The sequence below is a fragment of the Cryptomeria japonica genome, chromosome 11 (genome assembly GCF_030272615.1).
Source record: "Cryptomeria japonica chromosome 11, Sugi_1.0, whole genome shotgun sequence".
Taxonomy (NCBI): domain Eukaryota; kingdom Viridiplantae; phylum Streptophyta; class Pinopsida; order Cupressales; family Cupressaceae; genus Cryptomeria; species Cryptomeria japonica.
Window position 1 is genome coordinate 27,152,985 of NC_081415.1, and position 15,987 is coordinate 27,168,971.

Consider the following 15,987-nt stretch of genomic DNA (forward strand, 5'->3'; position numbering starts at 1 on the left):
AAGTCTGATTAACAAGAATCAGTTGATATTAAAGGACAAGCAATAATATCGAGCCCACTCAGCATTCTCTAGGTCCCATTAACAATAAGCCAAATGATTTATCCAAGGTCATACTGGTCATTTATTGTTTAATGAAGCCAGCTATTCCTCCTTTATTTAGGTAGATTTTGCACTAAGTTTGTTTTTCATGCTCTTAATTTTCCTATTTGTGTTTTACAGGATTCTTGAATGCACATCAGACACTGGAATGTCAGATGCCTTGTCATATTCTGACAGTATTGCACGGGTATTACTCTTGGTAGCACCACTTCAAAGTCAGTTCTATGACATTCTCTTGGAGAAATTGCCCGAACACTTCAATGAAGATTCAAGCTCTCTGAAACAGGATATACCAAGGTTAATATTAAATCAATTCCGATGGCTTGACTTTCTAGTTGATGCTGAATCATCAACAAGAAAGCTGTTGGATGTATTGTCTATTTGCCCATTACCACTCAAGAAGGAAATTATCAGCTTTCTTCCAGATATAATTGGCGATCAAAGTAATGGCATGGTTGTCTCTTCTCTTGAACAAATGTTGCAAGAGGATATGGATCTTATTGTTCCAATCCTCGATGCCTTTTCTAATATCAACTTGGAGGATGAATTGTTTGAACAGGTACTGTCATATTTTTCAGTAAAGGCTCCGTGAAAAATCTTTTTTTCTTTCAATTGGTTGTTTTTATCAATAAGGAGTTGGAATCAGGTATTATAATTATTTTTCTAGCATAGCATCCCTAGGGTAAATTGAATCCCTGTTGCCTCCTTGAAAGAGAGATGTCCTGAGTCACTAGACAATAGGGCCCACTAATTGTCATAATATTCAAATTTCTAGGAATTAATCAATAAAAATCTTTTTTCTTCATATTAATTATTTCATATTCTTCTTCTTGTCTTGTCAGGATTGATAATATAATTATTTTCAATATTTAAATATATTATATTGCCACAAATAGCATAAGTTTACTCTTGGCATTTTGTTTTCTGGACTTAAAACTCATAAGCCACTGGCTTGCCGACTGTTTATATTGCTAAAGGACAAGTTAGATTTGTGGAGGTGTATGGTTATGCTATAAAGCATTAAATGAAAATAGATTCAAACTTAAGTTTCCTGTTTGTGCAGTGTAAGTGAAATCATTTTGTATATTTGGCACTTGTATTCTATCTTCGTGCATGGGACTGGTAATGTGGTAGTTTGTAGTTGTACTTCTTTTACAAGAGCTATTCCTACAAACAGTTTCTATTCTTTCCACTTTGAGAAATTAAGGTTGTTGTACATTAAATTTAAGCAATAATATATAAATAAAATTTCATTTCTCAATTCTCATCTACAAGAGCATTTTATGTCTTGTCAAACTTACAGGGACTGATTCTTTCAGTAAATTGGGCACATACTTTTAGAAAAGTAGAGGATCTGTCCAAGGGGTTGAGCTTAATTGGTTAAGGCATTGAGTTCTCATTGTGGAGACCAATTTCAAATCCTAAAGGGACATCTAATATGGAATTTTAGGTTGTGACTCTTAGTCTTCCATAGGTGGTTTTTATTGTGGTTGCTCAAAAGGAGCTCATATTAGTCTCATGGTTGTGCTCAGAAGAGCTTGTACAAGTAGAATATTTATAAATGATTAGCAATGAAAAAAGAGGAGAGGATCTTGCTTTCAGTAAAGTGTACATGGCAAAAATATTTATTTAAAAGACTACCAAAACAAGCTACCCATACAGTAGTATGTCAAAGGACTGAAATTAGTATTGAAATGAAACAGTCCGTTCTGTTTCAAATTTTAGCTATTTAGATTATTTTAATCAGAGCATTTGCTAATTCAGTAGATCTACTGATGTTAGCAAAAATTATTCTTGGGTATAAATTGGTAATTGAAAGATAAAGATGTTTTCAAAATATCATGAGTTAATTGGGAAAAATGAAAAATCAGGTTAGGCTTAGTTAAAAAATCAAAAAACCCATTTTCTGGTTTGATTCCTGATAAATAACAATTTATCATGATATTAGCTACTATGATCATTCTTCTTTATTTTGAACGGTAAGTTTTTTGCTCACAGTAGTTATCTTTGATCAAGTTTTAAATAAGTAGTCATTTATTAGAAGCATTTTCAGAACTCTGTTTGTGACATGTTGATTTAGGAGATTGATTTCTGCTTCAGCAAAAATTTGTTCCTTTTAGAAGGATCAAATGTCTTATCGTTGTGATTCAAAATATCAAAAAAAGGACAGAATTTTTGGGCTTTCTCAACATAAGAAAACTATATGAAATTCTTTTCTCTGGTTTAAGTAATGTAAATCCTATTTTGCAATGTTATTTTTCTCACTGCAATTATCATTTCTAAAGGTGGTCACAATAGCCCTGTCAAGCCTCAGGACTGTAGATGCAGAATATTTGCCCCTTGTTTTGAGATTTTTATTACAATCAGCAACAACAGCGAATTCAAAGAGGATAGTTGAGCAAATTCGTGAGAACTTGAATTTTATTGCAATTTCTGATACTCAAGCAACCAGAAACAAGAAGCTGAAAGGTAAATTGGGTTCTAGCAGTGCGGAGGCTCTCATTCTGGATACTATTAGATTTGCCCTTCGTTTTAAATCTGTAAGTTGTAAATCTTGCAAAATAATTTTGCACATAAGTTAATGCAAGCTGGTTCTTGAAAGTAGACTGCACCTGTATTTCTGGTTTGCTTTTATAATTTGGCACATGGATCCATATCTTGCCATGCCATGCAGATTCTTTGTGAAACAATTTTGAAAGAAATAAAAGGTCTTGAAAGAGAATGTGATCACAGAGTAATTGATATATGGTTGCTGTTGATCATCTATGCCAATGGTGGTCCACTGCGGAAAAGTGCAGAAAAAATAATGCAAAAGAAAGCCCTTGCTGGTTACTTAAATGAAACTTTGCTTCACCATTGCATTGGGGGCAGAGGAGAGTCATTGCAGGTTTGTTAATGAGTAATACAGTAATTTCACATGGATCAAAATAATTGTTGCTACTTTTAGATACATTTTTTTATACCTCAGGATGCTTGGACATTTCTTAACCTTCCATATTTGCTTACTTTCTTCAATAGGTTTATTTCCAAGATCTACTTTCAATCAGCGAATCACTTCTAACTTGTAAGGAACTACCCATCCGAAAGTTTGGTGTGCATGCTTATTCGCTTCTCTTTGAGGAGTTTGTTGGCACTTATCATCGACAAGAAGTAAGCTTACTACAATGTTTTAATGTTTACATAAATTACTGTGTGTTTTTTGGTCTATTATACACTCTTCTTAGAACTTTCACAATTGTCATCTATGTTATATATACTAATTCTGAAAATAAGATTTATTTTACTCTACTGTATGTCACAATCTTTTTATTTCATTCATTCAGGTTCTAGGTTCACTGGTTACGCATACTGGTTCTGGAGTTGCTTATGAAGTGAACTCAGCTCTAGATACTCTGGTTTTACTGGCAACAAAACATTCTCAAGAGCTACTTCCTGTTTCTTCTTATATCAATGGTTTCCTATCTTAAGCCTAGTAATTTGCTTCTGAAGAATTGAAAAATATGAATTCTGTTGAGCTCCGGTAGAAGCATAAAGCTTTGTTTTAACAAGTTGACGATTTGAAACAAAAGCTTTTATTTTGTTTGACTTTGGTTGCATTTTCAGTTTGTAATAGCTAGTGTATTTCATGTGGACCACCTGCAGGCATTTTGGATTATCTAGAAGGATTTCAAGATGACCACTTAGAGAAGGTTTACAAAGGCCTTTTATTCTGATGCATATGTTTTGATGCTTTTTGTTATGGAAACCATACAAGATGAAATGAGGTCAGTTCAAACTTTTGATGTTTGCTGCAGGTTTATATTGTTTTCAGCCGACTTGCATTGGAGTCTTGGTCTGGAACTAATTCCTGTGGCTCTTCCATTGCAAATGAATTACTGATGATTGTCCGTAAGCAGGTAAATCTTTTATCTTATTGTACATTTGCATTGGTGATAATTCCATTGTACGAAATAATGTGGACCTCTCTTTGAACTTTGTCGGTTTGCTGCGGTAGAATGGTCAATGAATTTCTTAATTATGTAGCGTCTATATTCATCCACATGGATCGGAGTTCAAAACATTTTTTTGAATCAAATCACTAGTGGTCTTATTTGCATCTTAATTATCTTCTATTGTATTAATGCTATCACACGAGTTACAAAATTGGAAAAGTTGAAGTTAGATGCTGGAATTTTGGTCATACCTTGTTTTAACTCCGTTTCAAATTCATAGATGTGTTTTTTATGCAAAACAGATTGCAAATCCAGATCTAAGGTACAAGCGAATGGGTATCATTGGAGTTGTAAAATTGGTTGCATCATTGGGAGGAAAAAAGATTACCTCTAATTTGCAATTATCTGGTGGAAGTTGTCAGGTATGTTTTAAAATGCAGAGTACTGTGCTTCTTGTTGAGGGGTTGCGCATTTATGATTTTCATTTAGGAATACCTTGTATTAAATTAGAATATGAAAGCCAACAATCTTCTTTAGAGAATCTATTTCGCCTGCTTCTTTGAAAATATTAATTAGAGTCGTCAGTTTTCAATATTCATTCATCATATAATACAAATGCAACACTTTAGTCTGATATGTTTCACATTATTCTGTTTGCTGCCAAATTGAGAAATGTAGAGCCATATCAAAATATCTAGCATACCTAAATTGTCTAGATATCTGCACATGCAATATATTGCTGGCATAAGTGTTATAGTTCTAATTTTTTTTGATTAAACGTACTATCTATTTTTTTGTTTGATATGTAAATTAAGGAATTGGGCTCTCACTTTTCGATGAAAGTTTAAAATATTACAAAAATGAGCTGCTATTTTCAGCAAAGGCCTTTAGAAACCTTAAGATGAAACCATAGACACCTGTCTAACTGATAGAAACATTTTATTATAACAGAACTTCAAAACAGACAAAATCTGAAAGACTAGCCTATAACCACTAAAGCTATCAGTCCAGTTCCACCATGTCCTCTGCTGCTAGTGCCACCTTTTGCAGGGAGCACCCTAGCATTTCTCACCAACACTTTCGATGGTTTTGTGAGCACACTCCAGGTAGGTTTTCTACAAAGGAAATGTAGATAAACGAAAAGAGGTCTAGAGATTCTCCAAATTACAGCTACAGCATAATCTTCAATGCCTTGGGTCAAGTTACATGGAATCCATTCCACCTCTCCCAACAACATTTGAAAATACGCCTCCATTTTGTTGAAGAACTGCATAGGCGCAAAATGCCACTTAAAGAGTTTATCCATTGAAGGTCTTTGTTTCCCTCAGAAGCAAATCCTCAATTTGGAAAATAGCTAGAGCTCTAACCAAATAAATCCTTGTCGCTGAGCAAGTCTAACAAATTAGAAACAAAAATGGAGGAGAATATAGTATTTACCCTACACTTTGAAGAATTCCCTAAATTACAAAGGATATCTTTTATTGTTGCAGTTGTTGCTTTAGATGACCACTAGGAATTTGTTTTACCAAAGGATTGTGATGGGCTGCAGAAAGACATAAGGATTGTGATGGGCTGCAGAAAGACATTTGACACTTCCTTGTAGTGAAGGAAAATTATGGTTCCCTTATAAGATTGGAGAAGTGCAAAAATACAAGTGCCTAGCTTATTTACTTTTTTTGTTGTTGTTAAAATGAACTTCTCTAGGCCCTATAAATTGTTACTTATAGCAATCTGATTGACAGTAAGAAACAGAAAACATGAAATGCACACATAACACAGTGATACCCTGGGAAAACCTCCCTCTTGGAGGTGAAAAAACCAGCAAGAAATGTCTCAGATCAGATTGAACAATAACACAGTGGCAGATTACAACTTCACCCATCTTAGGGCACACATCAACTATAGCAAAATTTATCTGAATCTGGAAGACAGAGTGTATATGCAGGTCACTGTCAATCTGAGACAGAATTCGGCAGTCTTGACATACTTCACAAGCCCTTGAACAAATTCGGCAGCCCAGGATGGTATTTGCTCAGCTTTAGGTAATGTTCGCCCAGCTTGGTATGCAAGTTCGCTCAACCTTGAGGATGATCTCCCAGCTTGAGAACTCCAATTCGCTGCCTTAGACAGATTTGCCAATGCAGATATACTTCGCTTGATGCTGCTGCTATTAATCAGAGATAGTTTGCATATGAGAGGATAGATAATTTGCTTGTTTTTGTGTCTTGTGATCCTTGGTTACATTGCTTATATATGATATGATGCTCATCATTATCCCTTGGTTGACCTTGCATATTTTGGTGCGAAGATATAATTTGAATTCACAAGCTACATATGGGTCAGGACCCATCTACAAGATACATATCAATGAGTCTTACAAGTTACAAGTTAAATCAATCACCCAAATAGGGCCTGCCCCAATTTGAGTTAACATACAAAGTAAGCTGCCAAAATGCTAGGGCTGACAGGCCAATTAGCATTTAGGTGTCCTCGGTCAGCCCTAGAAGGGATCCGACCTAGCTACACATCAACATAAATAGCTATGTTACTCCAAGTTTCTGGGATGGGGATGGTAGGGGACACGGGGACAAGTTTCGAGGATGACCTTTATTTGGGTCATTTTTGAAGATGAAGACAATAATTACCAAGTCTTGATTTATCTGGACACTTTTTTGCTAGCTTCAAGATTTAGTATCCAATCTAACAAGACACAATATTACGGGCAATCCTTTTTCCAACCACTTTCTTGGATCCATACCTTTGGATTGAAATCACTGAGAACTTTGTAAATTTTTGTAAGTTTCTTTTCCTTTCAAGCAAGTGTTTGTTTAAGATATGTCAATATGTTATTTATATAATTGTAAAAAAACTTACAGAAGAGCCTATTAATTTTCTTTTTCATATTATGATTCATGACACACCCCATGTTTATAATGTCATTTGAAATACATTTCTCAGCTTTACCTTATTCCATGAAGCATTAACTATGCTAAATGATGATTGATAAACATCTGTATGTTTAGCTAGTTTATGCTAAACTATGTTAATTATTATGATGAATGGTGGTAATTAAATTTCACACATCTTGGAAGGATTAACGATGTTTGTGGAAGTATAAATTTGTTCATGCAGGTGAAAAGAAGAAAAAAGAAGTTGATGTGTGTCAGCATGTAGCTGTTGTTGGAAGTGCAAAGAAAAAGTGAAAAAGCAGTTTCAATAAAATGGGGACATCTCCCTTGTTTCTTAATAAAATTTAGATTTTAACATAATCTACCTGGAGGAGAGCAAAACCCAGAAATCATTTGAAGAAATTTGCCATAACGATGGAGTTGTTCGTAACAAAATTTGATTGAGTAAAAAGTGGCAAAATTGGAGGGAGCAGTTAAGGAATGTGGTTAATCTTCCACCTCTTATAGATGTCATGGTCTAGGAGTAAATGCAATCATATGAGTAAGGGGAAACTTGTGGAATTATAGATCACGACTTGTAAATTATTATGACATGTTTCTACACTTTTCAGCCACAACTGCCCTTGATGTAATTTGAGTTTGATTGAGACTGTGACACCATCAACTCCTATTCTAGTTAAGTCTTTATTACCAATAATGGAAAGAATAAGTCAACTCCTTGCTATTAGGGAGAACTGATATTTGGTACAATTTTTTTTAGAGTTTGTAGTTAATCCAACTCCAAGATTTTATGTACAAATATTGGATCCTATCAAAGTTGAAAAGAGGGGAGAGTAATCAATTAGTTACTAGAATTTGTTAGTAGTGTCTTCGTTCAATCAACAAGTTTGATATCAATCCATGTAATCTGTTTGAATTGCACTAAGAAGATGAATTCAACAATGAAGCTTGGAGATTGAAGATTGAATACTAATAACTGAGATTATAGCCACTAAAGCAAGGGTCACTTGAGGTATTATGACTCTTTAGTAGTTCAGATTATCATTTAAGATGCTTAAATTTCAGTAATGAGTTGTGTTGACGTGGTTTTTATGGCCGCGCCTAACACAGAATAAAGTCACCAACGGTCACCTTATCCTCTCTTGATCAAGATTAGTTCGTATGCTAGGATTACTTAAAGTTCAAACGGCTAATTTCCAAGGTTCCTTCAGTGCATGGATGTGACTCAGTTGTTTGATGGGCTTGTTAATAACCCAAGGGGGCCTTACGTGTGTTGAAGAAAACTTATGCAAGCTCAAGGATTTTTGTACGGATGATTTGCAATGAAAGCTCTAGTTTTGGATCTTTTGGATTTTGAATTATGCGGAAAGTAAATAAGAGTAGGGTAGAGAAAAACTAGACTAAAAGTAATCTAATCCTATGAACAAGGAGACGGGATAACTTGCGCAAAATCCAACCACGCTTCGCTTTGCCAGCAATGCACAACTACACGAAGGCGATGCAATCTTCAGAGGGTGTGTTAAAGATTTTCAAATCATCAAGAGAAACCATCAAATCGAACAATCTCTTCTGATAATTGAAGTTAAACATACACATATAATGGAGGCTCAAGCTAACTTTGCACAGTATGCAACAACCAACTGCACACCAAAAGTATGAGCACGAATTTTGCAACAAGCGATCCTATCAGATCCAGTTCGTCTAACAACATGAAAGCAAACCTAATCTATGAAGAGAATGAGACCATGCAAGCTCCAAAACAACACAAGAACACACCAACAATGGAACAATGTATTAAGTGTTTGCTTCGAAAAACTCTTAGCAACAATCTCTGACGATAGTCTCTCCCCCTTTACAAATGAGGGGGTCATCCCCTTATATAGGCCTCAAGCCATGATCACATGCAAAACTCTAATTAGGGTTTGCCCTAAAGATTCCCCACTCAAGGTGCAACAAGGTGGGAATCGGCAATTAATAATCTATTATGCCCATTTACAATTAATTTAAAGAGCCTAAAATAGCGCCCATTAGCACATTAAATGTGCCCCATGATGTTGATTATGCTCAGAATATAACCGACACCATCATAAATGCCCATCATTCTCCAAGTGACGGCGACATGCACGGAGAATTTGTCATAAAACCATAATGAGAAGGCGACATGCAAAAAAAAAAAAGATTCCTTATCTGATGGTCACATGCATTGACTGGACCCACGCCTAGTCAACATTCCTTCAACAATAAGTACGCCACTACTATTCAGCCAAAAGACTTTCATCCAAAAATGGATGACCATTATCTCGTTCATTTATGGTGTATGCAATGAATCTGCCGACGACAACTTCTAGTTCTCCGATGGAGACACTTGGCACATTTTCAATGTTAAACTCCATCAAGGCAATTTCTTCCTCGCTCTTGGAAAATAAGCTTTCCCACTTTGCCATGACTTCCTGCGCCTTCTTCATTATACTGGAGAATGAAGAAACATTTGCAAAATGTTCCTTAGGAAATGAACCTACGAAGAAGAAATCGTGCAACTGAGATTTCAGGGAGTTCACCGTTATTCCTTCATCATTGAGTTTCCTTGCAAACAATGCTTCTATTGCACTAAGGATGTCCTCCTGTACCCCTTTGATAGACTCTTTCAAGGTGACAGAGTCAATGCTGAATTTGTCAAAGGTGTTCTTTCCTGAGCAGATGGTGTAGAACCATTGGGGAAAGTCATAAGCTTCATTCTCTTGGATCACTTTCCTGTCCACCAGAGTTTGCCTTGGAGTCCTTGTCAGAGCCCTGAGTCGCAGAATGGTTAAGTCTTGGTAAATGTCTACATCCTCCCATAATCCTTCTGCTGTCTCCAATCTGTTCAGGAGGGCCACGAACTTCGAATGAAGCTGAGTTAGATCCTCAATGAATTTTTCTGCCTCAGCATAAACGTCTTCTATCCATTCTCGGGAATTTTGCGCCATTGCTCTAATAAGCTCCGCATCATCAACCACTTCCTTGGGAAGGGAGGGAGGAGGGGTGAATGAAGGTCCTGCCTCCCTGAGGGGTCTTTTGAAACTCTTGACGTATTCGCATAGGACTCTATTTTCTTCCTTCAGCCGCTTACATTTTGCCTTTGATTTCAGCAACTTCTCCTTTATGGCTAAGGAAGATTCTTCAAAGTCTTCCACTACTTGACCTGTGGAAGCATGGCCAAGATCAACTTGTTTGATGACTTAATCCTCCTGCCTAATCTCACTCCTATCTTTATCCACTGCAGGTTCAGCAATGTGCAAGGTCCGGGATCCAGATTTTTCCCTGACCACCTTGGAAAACTTTCAGGGAGCCTTTCTTTCCGTTGGCTGATCCATCCTCTTCAATAATTCTTCTAACTTCCTAAGCAGGATTGGTTCCTCCTTCTGCTTCATTCTCCAGCCTGCCTATCAACCAGTCTGGAGCGGGGATGGAATGGCTATGATCTTCTACATGCTCCTGTTCCTGAGATTCTTCCTCCATTTCACCAATGATAGTCTCCACAAAGCAATCCTGGCAAGCTTCTTCTTGGTGCGGGGGACTTTCTTGCCTCTGACTTCTCGGTCGATGGTGGCCTTGTGAAACATTGATGCTAAGTATATCGGGTGTTGGAACGTTCCCTGGAAGTGGACCTGTGGAATGTGGAAACATCTCTACTTCCCGCACGCTCGAGGAACTAACTGGTGAATGCTCCCTTTCTGTCTTTGCTCTCTTTTGTGGAGGTTCTTCTTGTTGGGCTTCCTGTTGAACCTCATATGGGATTTCCTGCTGGATATCTTTCTTCTTTGTTGTCCTTGGCCTCTTTGGGGCATTTTTTCCTTTGTCCATCCAGGCTTCCCTTCCTGCCTGAACCTTTGAAGAGCTTTTAGTTGCCTCACTGTGGGAATCCAGATTTCCCATTAGCTGGTATGTTAGATGAACAATTTCTTCCACCAACTTTCTTATCTGTCTGTCAATCCAGTGCTTAGTGAATTTTAGCACTGGTCTAGCTAAGATATTCAAATCCTCCATCTCGGGCTCTGACCAATCTGGCAATTGAATAGGTTGATCCTTTACTTTCTTGAATTCAGGTTGTGTCAAATTTGCATCTTCCTTCACTTGATTTGGCACTTGATAAATTTCACTTATTCTGATGGTGTCGAGGGGCAATCTGGAATGCATTTGACGCCGACAACCTTCCTAATTTGGCTGTAAGGATCATATTGGGTCCTGGATGTATAAAATGGCAGGTGATAGAACGCCAATTCCCTTGCTGCACTTTCTGCGGCTTCCAAACCTGAGCATATTTCCATGAAGTCACCCAAGACCACTGGAAATTCAATTGATTGCTTCTTCTTCTTCTGCAACTGATCATAGGCAGTTAATTGCCTCATGAATTCAAGCAATACAAACTCCTCTGATGGATATCTGGGCAATTTGTATGACTGGAAGGAGAATCCTTGCGTCCTGATGTATGTGAATTTAGGAAATTGCAAGAACATAGCTCCATACTTCTGGACCAAGGCACTTGCTTGTGGTGACAACCTCACATGCAACTTATTCTGTACATGGTGGAAGTGTCGTTCGCCAACCTGTAAGAATTCATATTGTGGAGATGCAGTTGGGGATAACACTCATGTACTTTCAACTGAGCTGGTCTGCAGTCCATGATTCCTCTTGCTGGCAGCCCATCGAATCCTCCCCTCTGTGCAAGCATATAGAACAGGTCGGAGCTCATAAAAAAGGACTGGGACCTTTTCTCTTTTAGGTTCTTCAATTGTTCATGTAGGTAGTGACTGATCAATCTAGCCCAGTCGATCAGCGTATTTGAATTCATGATCTCGCCTATGTAGAAGAACATCCAGGCCTCAAAGTTCACCGAATGTGGGCATCCCATTACTCTGCTGAGCCTTTTTATCAAGTCTACATACTCCTGCTTGAACTCGAAGATTGTGAGAGTTTTGGGCATCTTGGAAGCATGCACTCTAGGCTTCAGCAACCACTGCTTATTGATCAAATCAGCGCACCTGGCAAGGCTTGTATAAAATGGCAGGTGATAGAACACCAATTCCCCTGCTGCACTTTTAGCGGCTTCCAAACCTGGGCATATTTCCATGAAGTCACCCAAGACCACTGGAAATTCAATTGATTGCTTCTTCTTCTTCTTCTTCTTCTACAGCTGATCATAGGCAGTTAACTGCCTCATGAACTCAAGCAATACAAGCTCATCTGACGGATATCTGGGCAATTTGTATGACTGGAAGGAGAATCCTTGCGTCCTGATGTATGTGAATTTAGGAAATTGCAAGAGCGCAGCTCCATACTTCTGGACCAAGGCACTTGCTTGTGGCGACAACCTCACATGCAACTTATTCTGCATAAGCCGTGTCAAGTACATGGTGAAAGTGTCGTTCGCCAACCTGTAAGAATTCATATTGTGGAGATGCAGCTGGGGATAACACTCATGTACTTTCAACTGAGCTGGTCTGCAGCCCATGATTCCTCTTGCTGGCAGCCCATCGAATCCTCCCCTCCGTGCAAGCATATATAGAACAGGTAGGAGCTCATAAAAAAGGACTGGGACCTTTTCTCTTTTAGGTTCTTTAATTGTTCATGCAGGTAGTGACTGATCAATCTAGCCCAGTCAATCAACGTATTTGAATTCATGATCTCGCCTATGTAGAAGAACATCCAAGCCTCAAAGTTCACCGAATGTGGGCATCCCATTACTTTGCTTAGCATTTTTATCAAGTCTACATACTCCTGCTTGAACTCGAAGATTGTGAGAGTTTTGGGCATCTTGGAAGCGTGCACTCTAGGCTTCAACAACCACTGCTTATTGATCAAATCAGCACACCTGGCAAGGCTTGCTTCATATACTGCCTGAGCTCCGTTGCTGGTCCTGTACGTCATGGAATAATGTGAAGGGATTCCGAAAGCTTCACCAATTGACTTCGGAGTCAATGTTGCCAGTAACTTGCCATCTAGCGTTGAGATTGTTTTTTGCTCCAGATTATAATCTGTTGCACATTCCAAGACCAGGTCTGGGCATTGAATAGCGGGAGGAAGACCAGCTGCTGCAACTATTCCACTCACAATTCTGATAGCTGTCGGGGATGGATTGTGCCCTGCTGTTCCGAACATTTGGATCTTGAATGCAGCCAAGTTGAATGTGCCTAGGTTGGTATTGCTGATTTCATCCCATCTTGAGTTCAACCGAGAATGAGGAAGAAAACTTTTCATTTCAGCCTTGATCAATGCTTGCCTGGAGATAGTCGCTGCCTTGTTTGATTCCGCCATCCTGGAAGCACCTTGGAAATGATGAAAACAGAGACTAAGTATGAACATTCTTCACTTCTCCACTTCTTCTTTCCCGAATCTTGCACGTGAGAAATGAAATGCCTTTCCAAACTTATATAGAATTCTTCGAAATGTCTTGCTAAGTTAGGAGGCATTTAATTAGTAATTGCATTTATGACGCGTCATACTTTCCCCAATCACTACGCCAGACAAAGGCAACTTCCCATGCGAATGAGTTCAAATTTAGAACTTTCCTTAAATGCTCCAAGTCATGCGTCATACTTGGAAGATTCCTTCCGCCAACTCATTGATTTCACTCTTTCTAATTTTGGAGGGAATTTGAAGGATTCTCTTGGGGTTTGCTTGATTCCACTTTAATCTAGTTGTCTCCTGCTTTTGAAGGAATTTCCATGTCCTTTTTCAACATCCCTATTTTCTAGGGATCCTCCTAAAATTTAGGAGTCAGGTTCATTGGATGGAGAATTTCATCCTGATTCCGAATCTATAAAATTTTCCATACTCCGTTGAGATTTGGTTTCTAAAAATAGCAAATTCAAAAATTTTCCAGAGGGAAATTTGCTTTTTATTCCTCCTCGACTCCTTGGATTCCATGCCTTAGGCAAAATTTCAACTTTTAGCTTGGGCAGAATTTTCACTATGTCAAGGATTCATGGAATTTTCCATCTGTCCTTGCCTTCTCTAGTTTGGCGCCTGACTGCATAGTTGGGCGGAATTTTGCTAATGCCAAGGATTCATGGATTTTTCCATTTGTCCTTGGCTTCTCCATTTTGGCGCCTGACTGCGTATTTGGGCGGAATTTTGCTAATGCCAAGGATTCATGGATTTTTCCATCTGTCCTTGGCTTCTCCATTTTGGCACCTGATTGCATATTTGGGCAGAATTTTGCTAATGCCAAGGATTCATGGATTTTTCCATCTGTCCTTGTCTTCTCCATTTTGGCGCTTGACTGCATGCTTGGGCACAATTTTGCTCTGGCCAAGGATTCATGGAATTTTTCTTTCATTTAATCTCCCAGACTTAGAATATTTTGACCTCCTGTGATTTTGAAGTGTTTTCCCAAGCTTTCCATTTTAGGCATGGATTTCCAGCACTTGACCCATTTTTGGCTTTCTTTGTTTGCTATTTGACTTTCTGGAATTAGAAATGTCTGCGAACGTCTGATCCTTGTCGCCTTGTCTGATTGACCTTGCCAGTACTGACTTTCCAAAAATAGAAACCTTCCAGGGGTCAGCGTTAGACCCCTAGACAGGGTGCAGGAATGACTTACTATAAATAGAAACTTACTAAAAATAGAAACTACTAAAAAAGTTTGATTTTTGGCAAAATGATGACATTCCGGGACTCGGAAAAATCCCTAAAAAATAGAGACTTTCTAAAAATAGAAAGTTGCTCCGTTTGGGCTCAAATTTTACTGGGAGGTTCCTTGAAGGGTCCTGATTCCAGTCGTATGTTCAGTTTCCTCAAAACCCTAACAAGAACCCCTAAAATCTAGGACAAAAGGTAGAAACCCTAAAAAGGGACAAAACAGGCCCTAGACTGAGAATTCAATCAACAGAGAAGCAGATCAACTCTAACTGACCCCCGAACATCTGCAAAGCGGAGAGATTGAAGAGATTGCCACCAAAACACAAAAAAAACAAGACCAAACGACCAAAAGGGGCTAAAAGCTAGGGGGCCCCTATCTGGGATGGGGTGATATGTGATTAGGTCACAACAAGTTGTTCGGAATAAGTTATGTTGCAATATAGTTAGTTTCAGTAGTTTTAGCAAACCACAACAACTATTGTGTCATTGATTAGTCATCCACAACCATTGTTGTGTAGTTAGATCTACTTTCAGCATTGTTATCTTTTCAATTTAATTTGGTGATTTCAGTTGTTTTCCTATGCACAACCGATAGAATAGCCCATAAGTCTTTTCTAGTGTACATACAGTATCGACATCATCCAAGAAGATAAGCTTCCCAGATTGATAATTATATGAGCCCATTTTAGTTAGTAGGTTACTTGACAAGGGATCCGTTGATCCACTGAGCCATATACATTGAGTTTTTGCATCAATCTGCTACAATTAGATGGAGTTAGTCACTCACCCACTAGATTAGCAACTTTTGCTAGTTGGTAAGTTCTAAGGTTCTTAACCATGACATGTGTTTGTTATTTCTCTTTCTAGTTTCCCTTTAAAGCTTTATAATGCACGTTGATTAAGCTCCTATTTGTAATTTCATTTGGGCTAATTTAAACCATATTAAGGGATTTCGTTATGTGGCCTAGTATATTTGTTACATACTAAGAGACTTGGGTGGCATAGGTCTTATTGATACCAATGAATAAGGTATTATTATTTGTGCTAAATGTGTTGTCATGGTGTGTGATCGCCATGAAGCCTACAAAATTCCATTGAGAAACCACATTGCCTTTGGTTTTCCACATGGGCATGTAACCTATAATGGCCTTTCATTAGATTCTTTTAATATTTCTTTGATACCCATATAAATCAATTGTCCCTTTGTTACCAAAAGTATTTGGAAAGTGTATGATTATATTAAGTCATGGTTGTTCTTGAATAAAGATGGGTTCTACAAAACCTATCCATAACCAACACTTTGTATTGTGATATCCTACCACACATTTTGAAGACAGGCCTCTAGTGAGTACTCGTTGGATTCATTCCCTAGAGTTCTTCAAAATGAGAATCCGACATCTTTGAGCTCTCTAATCTATAACAAATAT

The 15,987-nt window shown here is 38.0% G+C and overlaps 1 protein-coding gene across 2 annotated transcripts in view; it reads left to right on the top strand.

Annotated features, from left to right (window-relative positions):
* The window catches only part of LOC131070824 (uncharacterized), a 63,766-nt gene that overhangs the window by 3,433 nt on the left and 44,346 nt on the right, over positions 1 to 15,987 (top strand). For both annotated transcript variants that reach the window (XM_058006485.2, XM_058006484.2), the window contains exons 2-9: positions 220 to 658; positions 2,385 to 2,639; positions 2,774 to 2,986; positions 3,118 to 3,249; positions 3,423 to 3,552; positions 3,742 to 3,788; positions 3,894 to 3,995; positions 4,334 to 4,453. In XM_058006485.2, the coding sequence (XP_057862468.2) occupies positions 220 to 658; positions 2,385 to 2,639; positions 2,774 to 2,986; positions 3,118 to 3,249; positions 3,423 to 3,552; positions 3,742 to 3,788; positions 3,894 to 3,995; positions 4,334 to 4,453 (1,438 nt within the window). The remainder of the gene's footprint in view (positions 1 to 219; positions 659 to 2,384; positions 2,640 to 2,773; positions 2,987 to 3,117; positions 3,250 to 3,422; positions 3,553 to 3,741; positions 3,789 to 3,893; positions 3,996 to 4,333; positions 4,454 to 15,987) is intronic.